At 44.7% G+C, this 19,542-nt stretch overlaps 1 protein-coding gene across 6 annotated transcripts in view; it reads right to left on the bottom strand.

Moving 5' to 3' along the window:
• FLNA (filamin A) overlaps positions 1-19,542 on the bottom strand; it is a 117,252-nt gene that overhangs the window by 8,648 nt on the left and 89,062 nt on the right. For all 6 annotated transcript variants that reach the window (XM_087710879.1, XM_087710880.1, XM_087710883.1 and 3 more), the window contains 12 exons: positions 19,391-19,481; positions 18,346-18,486; positions 18,113-18,241; positions 16,152-16,325; positions 15,900-16,061; positions 15,576-15,779; positions 13,055-13,207; positions 12,178-12,300; positions 10,291-10,557; positions 7,718-7,855; positions 2,895-3,010; positions 2,143-2,275 (listed from right to left, as the gene is read on the bottom strand). In XM_087710879.1, coding sequence (XP_087567005.1) covers positions 2,143-2,275; positions 2,895-3,010; positions 7,718-7,855; positions 10,291-10,557; positions 12,178-12,300; positions 13,055-13,207; positions 15,576-15,779; positions 15,900-16,061; positions 16,152-16,325; positions 18,113-18,241; positions 18,346-18,486; positions 19,391-19,481 — 1,831 coding nt within the window. The remainder of the gene's footprint in view (positions 1-2,142; positions 2,276-2,894; positions 3,011-7,717; positions 7,856-10,290; positions 10,558-12,177; positions 12,301-13,054; positions 13,208-15,575; positions 15,780-15,899; positions 16,062-16,151; positions 16,326-18,112; positions 18,242-18,345; positions 18,487-19,390; positions 19,482-19,542) is intronic.

The raw sequence follows: 19,542 nt of genomic DNA, 5'->3' as shown, positions 1-19,542 counted from the left end.
TTACAACTTGTAGGTGGTTGTGAGCAGATGTGCTTGCTGCTTAAAATAATTAAGCCTTAGTAAGCATACTTGGGGAATGCTAACCAGATGGGAATTGTGACAGATGGAGTTTGACAGCGTTGGCTAGCCCCATAATTAGAGTTGGGGGCAGAAGCATTGTTTCTTATCCTGGACGGTTCAAGGCTCCAGAATGGGGATCTGTCTGTTGAAGTCCTTAAGTAAGCAGGAAGTGGCCCGTAGCCAAGAATCTGCCTTTGTGTTTTGGCTCTGGGTCAGTTTCTGTTCTTGACTCCTGAAGCAGCAAATGTGGACTGGAGAACTAACAGTGTGGGAGACATTTTGTTGCTATGCCCATCACGAGACCTTGGTAAAGTAGCTTGAAGATACTGCCAATAGTTTTGTCTGCCTCTCTGGAAGGCTGGGTCAGCCCAACTCATCGCTCCAGCTGAGCCATTGCTGTTACAGACTGGAAGAAGGTAAACAAATGGCTTTTCTCTGGATTTGACTTGTTGCCCTTGGACTCAAGAGAATGTACCGTACGTAGAGGCCTTGTGCTGCCCCAGTGGGCAGGAGACCTCTTATCGGAACAGGTTTTGAAGAGGTACAGCTGTTTTTCTAACATCTATAATGTGGCAACTGATTAGAGCAATGCGTTTTTGACAGAATTAATAACAAAGACTGGTGACTCCACTGTAACTTAGCCGAATGAAGGATTACATTACAGCAACTATAACGTTCATTTACAAAGCTCTCCATCTGCTTCCAAGCCGCATTCAATGCAGGAAGTTTTGTCAGAAAGTCTGGTATGGCGTCGGCCGAGCTACAACTGAGCACAATTACTCCACGGTGCTGCTACACACCACACTACACTACAATGCGCAGTTGTTTTCACCAGGAAGCAGTTAAACTTTTTTCCAAGTACATGGAAAAAAAGTATTTCCAATGTTGACCAAGAAAGCAATTTAGGTTTAAAAATGCTTCTACATTAATATCCAAAAGGCAACTGGATTTTCCTTGTTTTTTTCTTCTGCTTTCCTTTGAAAATGTTTTGTTTCTCATCCAACAGACGTCTTCAATTCAGAAAAAGAAAACCCAGTTGCTTTCTGGGAAAAGCACCTTTGAGACAACCCATAACTTGGATGGTGGAGAATCTCCGCAGACCATTGTTAAATGAGTCTCCCAGGAACCACAATGTTTATTTATACATAGAACAAAGGTCTGGGATCTGGTCACCGAATAATCTGATTCTACTTTTGGCACAAACTTGCATTTCTAGAGTCTACTTTTTGAAGCCGGAGAAAGAGACTTTGGTAGCCTTATCCTTTGCTCTAGAGCTGGAGGGGAGATAGATGGGTCAAACAGCCCTTTCATGCAGCAAGCCTAACAGGTCACTTTGCAAATAATATTAATATTATTAATATTATTAATATTATTAATATTATTAATATTATTAATATTATTAATATTATTAATATTATTAATATTATTAATATTATTAATATTATTAATATTATTAATAATATTAATATTAATAATATTAACAATATTGATGATATTGATGATATTAATAATATTGATGATATTAATAATATTGATGATATTGATAATATTAGTATTGATAATATTAGTATTGATAATATTAGTATTGATAATATTGATGATATTAATATTGATAATAATAATAATAGTAATAATAATATTCACAATTCAGTAGCACAAATGATCCACTGGAATTTATGCAAAAATTATAATATTAAAACAACGAACTGGTGGGAACATAAGCCTGAAAAAGTCACCGAAAATCAGATGGTCAAGATCTTGTGGGATTTCCGTATACAAACCGACAAAATACTGGCGCATAATACACCAGACATCACACTGGTTGAGAAAAATAAGGTTACAATCATAGACATCGCAATACCAGGTGACAGCAGGGTCGACGAGAAGGAACATGAAAAAATCGCGAAATACCAGGACTTAAAAATCAAAATTCAACGATTATGGTACAAACCAGCAGTGGTAATTCCAGTGGTAATTGGCATACTGGGTGCTAACCTCTAACCACCTCTAAACCTCTAAACCTCTAATAATACGAATAATACGAATAATACAAATAATGCTAATAGACATCAGAGGACCTACCTTCATCAAGTTCAGTGACATGGCACTCCTCCAAAGCCCCTGAGGGGCTGTGCACCTTGGCATCAATCACACCCTTGGCCCCGTTCAAGCTGACAGCAAATGAGGCTGGCTGGTTCACTTTTAACCCTGACTCCTGGAAGCACAGAGCACATGAGACAGCCGAAAGGGCCAAGAGGGCCGCATCCAGCTCCAGAGCCCTGCATCCCCCCCTCCCTCCCTCCCTCCCCCGACAAACACAAGACAAGCTTCCACTTACCTGAGCCAGGTGGCTTAGAGAGGGAGAGCTCCCCTGGAAGCTGGGCACAGCACAAGCGGCAGGCGGGCAAGCAAAAGGGGCACAGTTTAGACAAGAGGAAGGCCCGGGTAACCTTTTCAGCATGGCAGCAGATCAGCAGATGCAGCGTGCCCAGGGGAGCTCTCCATCTTTAAACCTTGGCACGGAGCGCAGGACTGTTAGCAGCCTTTAAACGAGACACGAGAAAAACCCCGGAGCAGATCCCTGTGTGGCCAGGAAGTTGGCACCATGACTATTCTGAGTGAGGATGACTTGTGGGGTCTCCTTCCCCCTGCAACTGATCGGGCATTCAAGCAAACCACCCCCCTCTGCTCGACATCTGCAGGACAGATTGCTCCCCAGCCTGGATCTACGCTCTCTTCTTTGTGGTGAAGGAAAGCCAGCTCAGGAGAGCAACAGTGCCAACTCTACCCAACCAGCAGGGGGAGCAAGTGGGCGGTTTCTCCCAGTGCCTCACCTGAAGACTAGAAACAGTGAGTCGGCGGGCATCGTCAGAGGTGGATGTGGCGGGTACTATGAAGGGACTGTCTGGGATGTGCTCGTCATTGAACTTCACAGAAACCTCATAATCACCTGCCAGGAAAGGGGAACACAGGAAGAAAGAAAAAACAACACACCTGTCAGGCACGAATTCAGATTCAAAAAGATTACAAGCCCCTGAAGAGGAATTAAACATGATGTTTAGTTTAGCCAGTAGGAAGAAAAGGGAAGCTTGCAACGCAATGGCTGTTCCATGAAGCACTGTTTTGGAAAACGTTTAAATTTAACACTTTAAAGATGTTGTATTTATTTATTTATTTATTTATTTTCATTAGTAAAAGAAAAATACAACAATCAATAACTTGTAAAAGACAATACAACATCCATCACTGTTTTGCTTTACATTTGACTACGTTTCGAGATATTCCCATAATATCAAAATCATTATAGACATCAAAGGTTAGGTATCTTCTTCCCTCCCTCCCTCTTTCCTTCCCTCGTTTCTTCTTTTCCACTCCCCTCTCTTCCCTCCCCCCTTGCCTCCTTCCTTCCCTCCCTTCTTTTCTCCTTTCCTTCCCCCTCCCCTTCCTCTCTCCATCCCCCCTCCTTCTCACATACCTTCCCTCCTTCCTTTCCTCCTTCCCTCCTTCCTTTCTTTTCTCTTAACTTCCCTCCTTTCTTCCCTCCTTCCTTCCTTCCTTTCTACTCTCCTTCCTTCCCTCCCTCTTTCCCTCCTTGCTTCCCTACCTTCTTCCCTCCCTCCTTCCTCCCCCACTTTCTTCTCTTTCTTCTCTCCTTCTTTCTTCCCACCTCTCCTTTCCCTTCTCTCCTTTCTCTTCTTCTTTTTTTTCCTTCCCCTCTTCTTCTGCCTTTCCTGTTCCTCTCCTTTCTCCTGTATGTTGTATTTTTAACTCTTAACTCCTCGTCCTTTTTTAAAATCAACAGTTTTTTATTTTATTTTAAAAAAATCTTGCAATAAAGCAGAACAAAGTAAATGCTTCAAAGGGAAGAGTGCGCCTGAGTTTTTTCAGAGGCTTGGAAATGAAATTTCCTCCCAGATTTGCTCGGCGTGCCCATATGGAGAAACTGTCACGTATGTATTATTTGGCAGCCCCGGGTGCAGAACTAACAGCAGCATTTGGCATTTAATGGTTTGGTTGAGATAATGCATTTCGACCACTGCCAAAAAAATTTCAACACAAGGTCTCTAACAAATTAGATTTCTCTATTTAAAAGGCATTTCTGAAGCTCTAGCACATGGCGGATCACGCCCGTAGTATGTTCTTCAGTGCTACCTTGACAAGATTTACTGCGGGATTAGAACAATGCTGCTTCCAGATAGAAAATTTTGATTTAAGGCAAGCTCTTAGGGAGGAGGGTGTGTGTGTGTGCGTGTGTGTGTTACCAACTCTGGGTTTTTCTTCCCCCTTAGCAAATCAGCCAGCTTGTGTTCCAGATGGTTGCTGCGCTGAACAGCTGCCAGCCCTCCCTACCAAACAGAAAGTTCTTTTCAACTTTGGATGAAATGTTGCCCAGTTGGAGTCCAGAATCTGGCTACTCTGCAGTTCATGGATGGGGTTTGCCAGAGCGTATTCCAATTCCAAGAGAAGGTGCTAGAAAGGAGCTCCCACATCCTTCCTTCTCCAGCCCCGACTTGGGAATATGCTGCATCACAAGATACAGTCAACTTAGACACCACTTTCTCCCATGAACTCTTGAACACAGAGTTCCCCAACCATTCTGGGTTGATCGCCGTGTGTGTGTGTGTGTGTGTGTGTATTGAGCCGTGGTGGCGCAGTGGTTAGGGTGCAGTACTGCAGGCCACTTTAGCTGACTGTTATCTGCAGTTCAAATCTCACCGGCTCAAGGTTGACTCAGCCTTCCATCCTTACGAGGTGGGTGAAATGAGGACCCAGACTGTAGGGGTGATATGCTGACTCTGTAAACCGCTTAGAGAGGGCTGAAAGCCCTATGAAGCGGTATATAAGTCTAACTGCTAAAGGGGATGGTCTTATGGGAGGGGCAGGTGCAAGCACGCACAAGCACCAGTTGCTTGTGTGAATGGGGCCATGAGCGCCCTCAACGCTCATGCGAGTGGGGCTGTGTGCGCGCGGGCGCATGCCCATGCACCAGTGGGCGCCACTTGCACAGCCTGGTTCTGAATAGGCTGCAGCCCAGTCGTGGGCCATGGCCCACAGGTTGGGGGACCCTTGCTCTGGAACACCCCAGATCATGCTATCGCAAGGATCATGTGATCTGTGGTCTCAAGAGTTGGATGGGGCTCCTCTCTTCAGTTTCCAGGACCTTCTGGGTGTTATTTTGGAACGCAGCTGTCTGCAATTTGAAGTAGAGGCACTTGAAAAAGTATTGTGCAAATGCTAAAATAAAATTTAGAACAAAAGACTTAAGACCCTCAGAGCCTCTCTGGCAAGTGTGCCATCACACTGCTACCTTAAAAAAAAACATTAAGGGCAGCCATCCCTGTACTGTAGTGAGAATACTGATTTCCTTTGGGAGACCCCTGCCCCAATAAACCTCTGTCTTTATTTTCCTACCACCTGAAAAAGCCATTCCATTCCAACTGCATCCCATTCTAAAGTCGTCCCTCTCCCTACAGGTCTGTCTGTGGCCATCTTCCTCAATTCTTGTCTTTTCCACTCCTTGACTTGGCATATGGTCCCTCCCCTAGCTGGCTCTCCTATAAATATTCTGTCACAATTCTTTGGGTTACCTTTTGGATGGAGGCTTCAGTGTCGGCTGGCGGGCCCCCGGAGGAGAGCCTTCTCTGTGGCTGCTCCGACCCTTTGGAATCAGCTACCCCCAGAGATCCGGACCTCACCCACCCTCATGGCCTTCAGGAAAGCTGTTAAAACCTGGCTGTTCCGGCAGGCCTGGGGCTGTTGACCTCATCGTTGAGGTCCAGCCCCGATCAGAGTGAATGCATGTGCTTTGTGAATTTTAAATTATCCTTTTTGTATTTTCCTTTTCTTTCTTTTTTTCTTTTTGTAAGCCGCCCGGAGTCCTTCGGGATTGGGCGGCATATAAATTTAATAAATTCAATTCAATTCATGGTATCTGAAGCAGAACAGCTAGATTCTGTAATAGCTTTGTACCCTATAGTATCAACCTGGTTAATTCTCAAGACTCTGTTTTCCCACTATGTAGTCAAAATTGTGTGTGTAAGAGAGAGAGAGGGAGGGAGGGAGGGAGGGAGGGAGGGAGGGGGGGAGAGAGCGAGAGAGAGAGAGAGCGCTTTTGAGAACGGGCCTCAGAATTTCATTTTTAATGTGTGTCCGTGTGTTCATAGGAAAAAGTGACAACAAAGGTTATCTTATTCAGAATAATACTGATTACTGTAAGGCAGGCAAGCCTCTGTATCTTCAAATGCTGGAATCTAAGCACTGGACTCCAAATGGATTTTGCATAAAGAGCGCAATCAACGTTCACAATGGACAGTCCAGAAATACTTGAAGGCCATGATTTTTCTATCCTGCTTCAAAAAAGTCACAGTCTTTTTTGGCTGCCCCTGAAGTGTGTTCGAAGATTGCAGTTGGTCCAGAATGCAGCCGCACGAGCGATATTGGGTGTACCTAGATACACCCATATTACACCTATCCTCCGCGAGCTGCACTGGCTCCCCATTGGTCTCCGGACGCGCTTCAAGGTGCGAGTCGTTACTTTTAAAGCCCTACATGGTATTGGACCTGGCTACCTGAGAGACCGCCTCCTGCCATTCACCTCCCAACGACCAATAAGATCACACAGGTTGGGCCTCCTCCAGGTGCCGTCGACCGGACAATGCCGGCTGGCAGCTCCCCGGGGGAGGGCCTTCTCTGTAGCTGCACCGGCCTTGTGGAACAAGCTACCTGCCGCGATCCGGACCCTCACCACTCTCCCGGCCTTCCGTAAAGCAACCAAGACCTGGCTGTTCCGGCAGGCATGGGGCTGTTGATGAATATCCAGCCCCATTTGATTGAATGGATGATAGTTTAATTTTTAACAATTGTATTTTTAAAATTTTATATGTTTTTACTTCTGTTGTGAGCCGCCCAGAGTCCCAAGGGAGTGGGCGGCATACAAATCTTATTAAAGTTACAAAGTTACAGTCCTTCTCCCCCACCCCCCCCCCTCATCTGCTTGGCCAGGATTTAAGAGAAGAGGTCAACACTTTACAATAAACCTACCAGAAACCATAATGGACCTGGGTACTTGAGAGACCGCCTGCTGCCAATTACCTCCCAAAGACCCATTAGATCACACAGGGTTGGCCTCCTCCGGGTTCCGTCTACCAGCCAATGCCATCTGGCTACTACCCGGGGGAGGGCCTTCTAAGTGGCAGCTCCGGCCCTCTGGAACGAACTCCCCGCAGAGATTCGGACCCTCACCTCTCTCCAGGCCTTCCGAAAAGCCGTCAAAACCTGGCTTTGCCGGCAGGCCTGGGGTTGATGAGTTCCCCTCCCCTCTCGACCTGTGTGGTTGTGTGATTCTTGGCTATTTTAACTATTTGTATTGTGTTCTATGTTCCCCTTCTCCCCTTTTGAGTTGTTCGCCGCCCTGAGTCCCTCCCGGAGAAGGGCGGCATACAAATAATAAAATTCAATTCAATTCAATAATTATAATCTCCCAGAAGATCCTTAACTATTTACCTCCTCTCATCAATGCACAAATCAGACCTCTACCCCACTGAAGTTGAAGCTGACTTTCTCTTTAATCGATAGTTTAAACGTTTAGCTCTATTGCAATCGGTTCGAGCTCAGAAGATGACTGTTCACTCCCCCACCACCACCACCACTCGCTTACCAGGCTCTTGCACAATATATGAAACTCCACACGAACCATCTTTCCGGTCCTCAAAAGCAATCTCGGCTTTACTGGGGCCCTCCACAGCAATGGAAAGGCCACCGGCTCCTGCCTCCCTCGTCCAGATGCTGAAGTCAGCTGGGGGGAACAAGGCAAATAGTTCTTATTACAAAACCAGGGTGGATATGTAAATCCACATGACGTAGATGCATTTAAGATACTGTATATACTCGAGTATAAGCCTAGTTTTTCAGCCCACTTTTTGGGCTGAAAAAAGCCGCCTCGGCTTATACTCGAGTCAGTGAAAAATTTGCCCGAAATGGAGGAGAAAAAGGGGCGGGGCCATGCCACTGGGTGACACTCGTGAATGGCCCAGTGCCCCTGTGAGTTTCCCCTCCCTCTGTGTCAGTTTGCCACGCAGCGCGCACCGCACCATCCCCCCTCCTCACGTTCTAATGTAATGCAGGGCTGTCTTACGATTCCCCTTCCTCCCCCTCCTGCCGCTCTGCAACGATGTCCCACCTCCTCCTTGTTATGGCAAGCAGCCACATAGCGATGTCCCACCTCCTCTGGTACAGTGATCCAATGATAGGAATCACTGTGCCGTGTGTCATAGGAGGCGGGACATCGCTCCCGCGGCTGCACGGGACATCATCATCACAGCGGGACATCAGCATCATGAGGTGAGTGAAGTATTTCATTGAATACACTGCTAGTTTACTGTTTTTCTTTGAAATAAATATTCAAAAACATTATTGGTATCTATTTTTATTTTTGAAATTTACCGGTAGCTGCTGCATTTCCCACCCTAGGCTTATACTCGAGTCAATAACTTTTCCAGTTTTTTGTGGTAAAATTAGGTGCCTCGGCTTATATTCGGGTCGGCCTATACTCGAGTATATACGGTACGTTGTGTAGTCTTTACAAAATAATTCGAACGGTGTAAATGAAGTGAGAGTTGCCTGGAACACCCCCTTCATCAGATCTGAAGTTCCTATACGGCAACCCCGCTCTCTGGCCAGGCCATTTCCCCTTCCATGCTTCCCATAATGGGAGGGGAGAATAAGCCTCGAGGAACAGGAGGAAGAGCCGAAGACAAGATAAAAGTCACGTAAAAGAAATCCCAATCCAAAACAAAAATGCAGTTTGAGAAAGCATCTCTGACTCCATCCTTCCTAGTTTTCGTTAGAATAAAAGCAGGCGGGGAGGAAGCACATTTAGACTGGAAAGATTCCGTTGCTGTAATCCTGTAATTTTTTTTATAAAAAGTGTTTATAACATTGGCTTCCTTCTCTGGTCTTTCTCGAAGGGCTGACACTTCCTCACTGGAGTGGAAAATTAGTTCTGGTAACTTGTATATCCCACGTAGCTTTGCATCTATTTGAAGCCTAACTATTTTATCTGTTGAGTTCAGGGATAAAAATCAGAGGAACCACGCTAGAGCTAAAAGTGTTCTGGAAAATTGATTTTCATCTGTTTCGATGCCAGCATGATTGAAGTGCCGTTCATGGGCATTAATTGGTGTACAATATATTTATACAGGCTTTAAATATTAGTACCATCAGGACAAGCGAAAAGGAGCACAGGGCTCAACTGGTTGGAATGCTGGGCAGGAGTTTAGCCACCCTGCATTTGAGACCCAAGAGCTGCCTGGGATGGGGTTAAGTTCTCGTCCTTCTCTCCAGCTCCTGCCAGGGACATGAAGAAGCCCCCAACTGGGGGATCCCCATGGCAATGGTGATGCCACTGGCTAATCCTTTCAACCCGGAAGTGCCTCGGTGCTTCTGATTTGAGTGCAAAATCAGGACAAGCAGAAGACAGCAATTTATGCTGATCTAGAGACCACACAGAGATCCTCCACTCAATCCTTAACCCACCATCCATCACCACCATGTTACACCCCTTTTAGGCGGCCTGCACTGGTTGCCGCTTGTCTTCCGGGTGCGATTCAAGGTACTAATGATGACCTTTAAAGCGCTCCATGGCTTAGGCCCAGGGTACCTGCGAGACCACCTACTGCCACCGGTAGCCTCCCACCGTCCAGTGCGATCCCACAGAGTTGGCCTCCTCAGGGTGCCGTCGGCCGGACAGTGTCGGCTAGCGACCCCCAGGGGGAGAGCCTTCTCTGTGGGAGCGCCTTCCCTCTGGAATGAGCTGCCCCCGGAGCTTCGTATAATCCCCGACCTCCGGTCCTTCCGACGCGCCCTAAAAAGTTGGCTTTTCCAGCAAGCCAGCCTGGCCTGAACAAAACAAAATAAATTATTGATCACTGTTAATTTTAATTTGATTTTTTTTTTAAAAAAAGTTATTGTCAATTCTAATTGGGTTTGTTTGGGATATTCTATTTAATTTTTTTTTAGCTTTTGTATTATGTGTTTCTTTTAATGTTGTACGCCGCCCTGAGTCCTTGGGAGAAGGGAGGCATATAAATCTAATAAACCTAAACCTAAACCACCTGCCATTTTACACTTGGTGCATTAAACACAATGTAAGGGTGAGGATTAACCTGATTTCCCCGCTTCCCAAGGTACTCGCTCACGATTTAAAGCTCTTCCCTCAACTGATAACCATACCTGGCACACCAGCTTCAGCTCTCTCCAAGCCTGGGCCACCTGCCCGGACTTTGTGCGCACCGCCTTCACCAAGAGGGCCCACTGTGAACTGGAAGGGGCTTCCGGGCACGTGCTGTCCTTTATACTTGACGCTGACTGAGTGGATGCCTGTCTCAGTGGGCACAAAGCGGATGCAGTAGGTGTTGTTTTCGGCCTCCAAGATCTCTGCATCATGGGATTTGCCTGACGGGCTGGTCACCTGGGCAGTCATGTCTCTGATGTTGATTTCTGGGGACCACGGAACAAGAATTAAAAGGATACAGAACTGCATGGCTACATATTTTGCTACATGAAATACTGGTTTTTCTACTGCTTCTTACTATAGAACGCGGATAGACGTTAAGCCACAGTTTATTAACTCAACCAACCACATTAAATCAACCCATTGGCCAGGTAATGCTTAGCACAAACCAGGGTTTGGAAGCCGGAACGGTTGAATCCACTTAACATTCAAGAGCCGTGATGGCGCAGTGGTGAGAGTGCAGTACTGCAGGATACTTCTGCTGCCTGCCGGCTGCCTGCAATTTGGCACATCAAATCTCACCAGGCTCAAGGTTGACTCAGCTTTTCATCCTTCCGAGGTGGGTAAAATGAGGAGCCAGATTGTTGGGGGGGCAATATGCTCTGTAAACCGCTTAGGGAGGGCTGTAAAACCACTGTGAAGCGGTATATAAGTCTAAGTGCTGTTGCTATGCCCAGTCCCTTGCGGCTAAGACCTAGACAGCTGCTTGAAACTGCCCCAGAGTAAGCACTTATTATTTTTTTAATCAATTTCATATATACATTCACAATTATATGATCTCATAACTGTTATTAATAATATGTATTTATTACAATTTTTCCCTACTGTTAACAATATACTTGAAGATTGCTTTTTTAACATCCCATAGATCCATCTTATCTTACAACGGTCCTACTTCTTCTTCCCTCCCTCCCTCTTTCCATCCCTCGTTTCTTCTTTCCTACTCCCCTTCCTTCCCTCCCTCCTTCCCCTTCCCTCCTTCTCTCCTCCCCTCCTTCCTTCCCTCCTTCCTTCCTTCCCTCCTTTCTTTTCTCCTTCTCTCCTTCCTTTCCCCCTTCCTTTCCTCCTTCCTTCCCCCCTTCCTTCTCTCCTACATTCCCTCCTTCCTTCCCTCTTCTCTCCTTCTCTTCTTCCTTCCCTCCTTCCTTCCCTCCTTTCTTCTCTCCTTCCTTCCCTCCTTGCTTCCCTCCCTCCCTCCTACCCCCCTTTCTTCCCAGAGTAAGCACTTAGTTCCATAAGAAATTTAGCATTTCTTTTCTCCTTCCTTTCCCCCTTCCTTTCCTCCTTCCTTCCCCCCTTCCTTCTCTCCTACATTCCCTCCTTCCTTCCCTCTTCTCTCCTTCTCTTCTTCCTTCCCTCCTTCCTTCCCTCCTTCCTTCCCTCCCTCCTTCCTACCCCCCTTTCTTCCCAGAGTAAGCACTTAGTTCCATAAGAAATTTAGCATTTCTTTTCTCCTTCTCTCCTTCCTTTCCCCCTTCCTTTCCTCCTTCCTTCCCCCCTTCCTTCTCTCCTACATTCCCTCCTTCCTTCCCTCTTCTCTCCTTCTCTTCTTCCTTCCCTCCTTCCTTCCCTCCTTTCTTCTCTCCTTCCTTCCCTCCCTCCCTCCTACCCCCCCTTTCTTCCCAGAGTAAGCACTTAGTTCCATAAGAAATTTAGCATCTGCTCAAGCAAGCAGGGTTACGTGGAACTGGTACAATGCTCACTTTGTCCTCAGAGAAGGTGTGGTGCTTTCACAATAGCTCTCCATTATCGCTGGATTAGTCTCAGGGACAAAAAGTTGCTCAACCCACCTACTTAGCTCCCTTCTCCCCCTGGACTCCTCTTACCTGGGATTTTCAGACTCAGGTCACACTGGCTGCCAATATTGGAGACGGATGGGGCTTTGCGGCAGCGCGTAATCATCTGTTTCATTCTTCCCTCTCCTGTCACCTTCACAGAGAAAGGGCTCCCTGCGTCAGAAAACCAGATTTTTGTGGGGGGGTCAAAAGGGAAGCAAAACCTTACCTGCTAATGGTAGTTTTTAAACAGCCCCCCCCAAAACTCTTCGCAGTCCAGTCAGATCTCATTTATCCTTTCAGGGGAGAAATTGATAAGAAGGTTTGGGCAGAAGCAGGATGGGTATAGCAAGGCTATACGGCAACAGAAGCATTAGCTGTCCTACAACAACTCTGGAGATGTTGGGTGAATGTCTAGCTCTCCAGAGTAGCAACTGCTTTTCTTTTGGCACTCAACCATGCTAAGTTGAATGATCAGGAGGTAATTGCACTCAGTTGGTGGTCATTAGGCTCCTCTCCAGACTATAAAAAGACTACTTGTGCACACGCCCTTCTTGCAGAAGTCAACGCAGGAACGAATGTCGGAGAACATTGTTATGAGCTTGGCAGGCTGGTTTGCTGCCAAGCCTTATCTGTGTTTATTGCTGCCCAAGCTTGTCTGTGCCGGTTTGCTGCCAAGGACCTGTCTGTCTGTTAATTAAATGCCGTAACTTATCTTTGACTCGGAGTGTTTGTTGGTGTGGGACAAGGGGAGTGAGAACAGGTTTTTATCTATCTGGGAACCAAGTCTTACAACAGCTTGTTCAACAATCCAGATTTTAAAGACATGCCTGCCTGTCCCTTATTGGAACCACCGTTTGGGGCACCCTGAACACTTTTTGGACTCACTTTTGGTCCCACGTGACACAGCAAGGACGAATGCACTCACCGGGCACATGCTGATCTGCAAATTTAATGTTGATGATGTAGTTGCCAGGCTCAGTAGGACAATAGGTGACTTTGCAAGTACCGTCTTCCAGGTCTTCTGTATTGATGTCAACTTTACTGGGGCCTTCAATGGACAAGCTCAGACCACCATAGCCTAAAGAAAGATCCATTTATTATCAGAAGCTTTTGGATACATTTGAGCACCTCATCACTGTGGTAAAAATATGCACGGTTAAGAATAATGCAGCAAGTTGCATGTACAATTTATGCTAATGCTACATAATTTCCCTCCAATCTCTCTCTATATAAATGTGTGTGTGTGTGTGTGTGTGTGTGTGTGTGTGTGTGTGTGTGTGTGTGTGTTCCAGCATCACTCTTGAACGCCTCAAGCAATTTCAACCAAATTTGGTACACAGATGACTTAACTCTTTGGAAAAAGAATACTGTAGGGGTAAGACACCCCTCGGTGTGAGTGGTCTGTTAAGATACAGCCTGTTGTGCCTTAAAATGGCTTCTACTGTACAGTGGAGTTGCCATGGTAATGGCTTCACAATACTCCACAAGGGGGCTCCCTCTGGTAAGGGGGAAAATCCAACATTAGAAATTATGTTTGGTCCAGACATTTTCCCCCTATAAATAAATAAATACTCGGGCAACACCGAGTTATGAGCTAGTTACTCATAAAAGAGAAATACGCAGGCCACTTTATCCTTGTCTGTATGAAACCTTTCCTTTCCTGGAAACACTTCACTGAGACAATCTTCTTTTCTACCTTTCAGAAATTAGCACTTAATTCTAGGAACAGAAGACTAAGCTAGGGCTGTTCTTAGTTCAGTCCAGAGGTGGGTTCCTACCAGTTTGCACCTATTCGGTAGAACCGGTTCGTCAAATCTACCGAACCGGTTAGAAGAGGTTCCACCAGTGGACCCGGAAAGCAGGCCACACCTACAGAAGAGGTTCCAAATTTTTTTGAAACCCATCATTGACACCTACGCACACAAACACCCACCCACACACACACACACAGAGACAGACAGACTGACACAGACAGAGAGAAAGAGAAAGAGAAAGAGAAAGAGAAAGAGAAAGAGAAAGAGAAAGAAAGAAAGAAAGAAAGAAAGAAAGAAAGAAAGAAAGAAAGAAAAGAAAAAGAGTGAGAGATGAAAGAAAAAAAGAAAAAAAGGACAGAGAGACAAAAGGAAGGAAAAAGAGAGAGAGAGAGAAAGAAAACACATGGCCGGCAAGCCATTCCCACCAGGTCACGTGGTCAGCAAGCCACTCCCACAAAGGAGGCCACACCCACAGAGTAGGTTCCAAAAATTTTTGAAACCCACCACTGGTTCAGTCTAACCCTTCTTTTTAGTTGGAATGCCATACAGGTAGTCCCTGACTTACAACAGTTCATTTAGCGACTGTTCAAAATGACAACGGCACTGAAAAAAAGTGACTTATGGTTTTTCACACTTACGACTGTGGCAGCATCCCCATGAGCACATGATCAAAATTCAGATGCTTGGCCACTGGCTCATATTTACAACGGTTGCAGCATCCCAAGGTCACTTTTACGACTGTCTGACAAGCGAAGTCAACGGGGAATCCAGATTCAGTTAACAACTAACGTAGCCACTGTAGTGATTTACTTAACAACTGTGGCAAGCAAAGTCATAAAATGGGGCAAAATGTACTTAAGAAATGTCTCGCTTAGCAACAGAAATTTTGAGCCCAGTTGTGGCCGTAAGTCAAGGATTACCTGTATAAGACCTTCTTTACCATTCCAAGCCGGCAGGTATCCTCACAGAGGTAAAGGAGGGAAAGTGGCACAGTAGCTTTCCAGAACCTACTGTCTTATCTTAGAAGCCCTGAAAATGAAATCTGCCCGATTTACCTCAGGAACTTCATCATATTCACTTTTCCTCTTGGGCTAGGCTGTTCTTTAGACTAGCTTACCCCAATCTGGTACCCTTCTGTTGTGACTCAGCAGATGTCTGCTGTGAGTCTTTTCGGGATACAAGATTCATTATGCAGCTGGGGCTTGTTTGGAGATAAAAGGACGGATGCTGCCACGCCCTAGTCGCAGGAGTCAACGTTCCTTCGTGCGTTCCTTGTTTGGTACAACATTGCTTGATCATCAATCGTGATTTATGGAAGATACACTTGGATAAGTGCTTTAGTGTTTCTTGTAACCCTGATTCAAGGCTACACTTGGAGAAGTGCATTGCTTGTAAGAGTTGTTTTGTATTCTGTTATCTCGTTCGAGACTGTATTTATGTTATTTTTGGGCTCGAAGCCAATTTGAACTGAGAACTGATAAAGAAAGTTCCTTTTAAGTTTATTCGTCTTGCCGTTTGTTAAGAGCCGTGAAGGGGGGGACAGAACACCTTCAGATCTGCTGGATTACCACCTACCACCATTTCCAGCCAGCATAGCGACAACAAGAGTTGTGAACATCAAATTAAAAAAAAAAAATCTAACAACGTAACTTAAGACATTTCCAAGGCTGTATTAAAACTTCATTTGTGTACCTGCATCCCTGGTGTCAATGATGAACTCTGAAGGTTCAAAGGTCCGGCCCTCACTGAGTCCTGGGCCAGAGACCCTGACGCGGCTGGCATCTCCAATTTCTGACTGGCTGATCATCACCGTGATAGGGCTGTTGGGGATGTGCAGCCCGTTCTTCTTGATGTTCACAATGTGCTCTCCAATCTCTTTGGGGACAAATGAAATTCCTACAGAGACATTTGCAAGAGGCGGAAAGGAGATGATTTGTTAAGCCTCTCCAACTATCTTGTCCTACCCATGAATTCTGCCAATTGGCTCAGAGGTAGGCTAAAAAAAGGGACACTCACCGACATGTCCATTGCGTAGGCGTTTGAGCAGACAAGGCTCCTCACGGCCAGAAGGTGGGATCACCGTGGCTGTCAGCTGGCTCAAGTCTGTCTCAGTGATGTTCAAGGGAATATCAGCTGATGAGCCCACTTTCAGGTGGGACATGCGCATTGTATCATCACCTGTTGGAAGCAGAGGCAGACAAGAGGCCTTCAGCATAAGTCAGCCTGGCTGCTTAGCCCACTTCATATCAGAGCAACCTCACATCTCACCAGTAATCTTGGCAGTGAAAGGACTTCCTGGGATGTGCTTGTCATTGTATTTCACCAGTATATTGTAGTCTCCGGGTAGAACTGGGAGATAGGACACTGTACAGGTGCCATCCTGGTTATCGGTACATCCAATTTCTGCCTTAGAAGGGCCTTCAATGGCCAAGGATAGGCCACCTGCAAACATCAGAAGGTCAAACACTGTTATGAAATGTTAACGGACAATATTTAATGATACATACAGGTGTGTTATGGGGGGGAATGTTTAGATATCTTACTTAACCGAATTAATTTTAGAACATGTCATAAAGGTGTAATGGTATTGGAGATCTATTGAAATTGCAAATGAATGCCAGTAGGTGGTTGTGTCTTCTAATATAAATGATTCTAGATAAAACCATGTTTAAACAACGGTAGCCAAATGAGAATTATGGTACAGGGATAGTAAAATACATAACTTTTCTTTCTTGACTTAAAATGTACAACATGGTTTGAATGAAGTATATGTAAGGATTGTGGAAGAAACGCCCGGAATATATTTGTAACCAATCGATACGCTTTCAACAAGATGTAACGAAAGATGATTTTTTTCTTGTTTTTTTTTTGGTTTAACTAAAACAATAAAAAAATTCTCAGAATTAGTTAAAGACTGTATGATAAAGTGGGCGCAAAATTTTGAAGACCCAATAATGTTGGATACATGGGAAAAGATATGGGTAAGAAATGTAAAATTTACACAAGCCCAAAATTTGAGAGAAAACTTTTACAAGATGTTTTATAGATGGCATTTAGATCCTAAAAAACTAGCCTGTATGTATCCGAATTTACAATCTAAATGCTGGAGATGTGATTGTCTCGATGCTACATACTATCATATATGGTGGACTTGTAAAAAGGTTAAAGCATTTTGGATAAAAATATGGTGGATTATGCAAAATGTTCTTTAAAAAAAGATGAAGTCTACCCCTCAGTTATTCTTGTTAGGTATAATTACTGATTGTACAGTTATAGAGATTAACTTGATTTTGCACTTAATAACGGTAGCAAGACTGTTGGTGGCGCAATACTGGAAGAAGGAAGATCTGCCTACTATTCAAGAATGGACATTAAAAGTAGCAAACCTAGCAGAGATGGCTAAAATATCAGCATATCTCTAGGATCTCTCAAATGAGAGATATAAACTGGAGTGGAGAAGATGGATTGACTATACTCAAAATAAATATGGGACTAAGAAATTCCAGATAGTTTATGACTGAAGAAACAAGGAATGATATCATCTGTTTAGACTTAGCCTAGAAAAGAGGAGTTAAAGCTCAAATGAAAGATGATACCAACTTTTTTTAAAGTTTATTTTAGAACATCTTTGTTAAAGATTTATACCCTGTATTGGTTCTGGGAAGTCGGCGGGGGTGGGGTTGGGTGGGGAGGGTAGGGGAGGGAGGTAAACATTTGTAAAACTTTTTTTTCAAAAATTTTCAATAAAAAAGAAAGTGTACTGTAAGCACCTAAAAAAAAGTAGATTAATATAGGCAATTTTAATGGCTGCTTTAAAAAGTACGTTGCAACCATAGGAGGTCTTTCAATAATTGATGCTTTACAGTATTTTGCTTAGATCTTGGTTATAAATGATTTACAATAAAAAAGTGTTCATAAATCAGATGCAAGTGAGGTGGAAGTTTGGGCAGGCAGGTTAGAGAGCCTAAGGCAGCAGGGGGGGGGGGCGGAGGTAAACATTTGTAAAAGTTTTTTTTTCTAAAATTTTCAATTAAAAAAAAATTCTCAAAAAAAAAAAAAAGAAGGTCAAACACCGAAGTTAACTCTGACAAGCTCAATATCTTAAGTTGTATGAAGGAATCCAAATGACCAATTTGTATAGTTGATGGATGTCTTTGTTACATTAAGGGAAAGACACAAACAGAAGTAAAAAAAGGTTCTGGTGGGAGGAGTACAATGTCACAACTCACCTTCTCCAGCATCTTTTGTGTTGACTGTGAACACAGCTGGTTTGTTGACCACGCCGTGGGTGAGTCCAGGACCAAAAGCTGTCACGTGGCCACTGTTAACATAATCCACATAGAACTGCAGGGGGCTACCTAGTGAATCAGAAAGTGGTTGTGATGCCATTTAGATATTACTCGGAACTCACAAACCAGACCCTCCAGGATAACCAGGAACCTCCACAGTCTGGCAATGTTACCTGGGATATGCATATTGTCGTAACGGATATCCATCTCATGCAAGCCAGCCTCGGTGGGGGCATAACGCACTGTCACTGTGCCATCCTTATTGTCAGTAATATCTGGCTTGGCCACCTTACCGGAAGGCATGCGTACCTCTCCTTTGGAAGGGGGATGGAAAGAGAAAACAATTCAGCGGCTTCGGTTAGTCTTGAGTAGTAAGCCACGGGGACAGCTCTGCATACTATTCTGCTAGTATGGGACATTTGAACAAAAACTGACTTCTGTTGTCCAATGCAGCAACTCACAGGATACGAGCTAGGTCATTTAGCTGCACTAGGCTAGAATCCCCTAAGAATTTAGCAAGGACATTTTTGGACAGGGATGGTTTCAGAGGCCTAAAGCTAAACGCTGAAATCCCCCTTCCATCTCCTGGGGTTTTATAGATACTCCGGACTGCAATTTCTGTCATATCATTTGGGAATGATGTCGATTGCTTTCCAATATATCTGGAAGAGACAGGAAAAGCTGCGCTATCTGTGCTTGAAGTGATATCCTTAGCATCTCCCCCTGCAGCTTCCAAATAGATGGTTTGTTACTCAGCTTATTTGGTAGATACCAACGCAGTGAAAGTTATGGCTAAAGATGAGGGCTTAGTTTTGGTGTCAAATCCAGATAAGAGATGACACTTAATACTTGCAAAAATGCAGATCGCTTTCTGCAAAGTCCCTGAAGAAGAGTCACATGTATTGCATTCAGGTAATTCGAGAACACCTGCAATTCCCATAAAATAAAAACCATAACAATTATTTTCTGCATCTCTTAGTTATGAGGAATGGGAAAACGAAAGTCGGACTTAAAAACCCCAACCCGCACATCTCCATAAATCTTCCAACTTTCTCACAAATTTCAGCAGACCTTGCTCGTGAACATCTTAAGTTGTAAAAATACAGCTACTTAAAACAAAAATAGGGACCGGGAAGCTGAATTCTGCCTCACATTACGTGTTGCATTCCCCAGGCTGTTAATGCACACAGCAGCCTTTAAGCCGCGTTCCCACATTACCTGTTATCTCTCCTTTTTTGATAGTGAAAGGGATAACCAAGTCGAAAGGCCGCAGTCCAGCATCCAGCCCATTGACAGGACGATCTGTGGCCTGGAAAATAGAGGTGACCCACCATCCCAACAAGACGCGTGAGAAACATGGAAGGCACGTT

This window comes from Thamnophis sirtalis, unplaced genomic scaffold (assembly GCF_051295495.1).
Source record: "Thamnophis sirtalis isolate CommonGarterSnake01/CBP01778 unplaced genomic scaffold, rThaSir2_p1.2 scaffold_3, whole genome shotgun sequence".
Classification (NCBI taxonomy): domain Eukaryota; kingdom Metazoa; phylum Chordata; class Lepidosauria; order Squamata; family Natricidae; genus Thamnophis; species Thamnophis sirtalis.
This window is presented reverse-complemented; position numbering and strand designations above follow the sequence as displayed.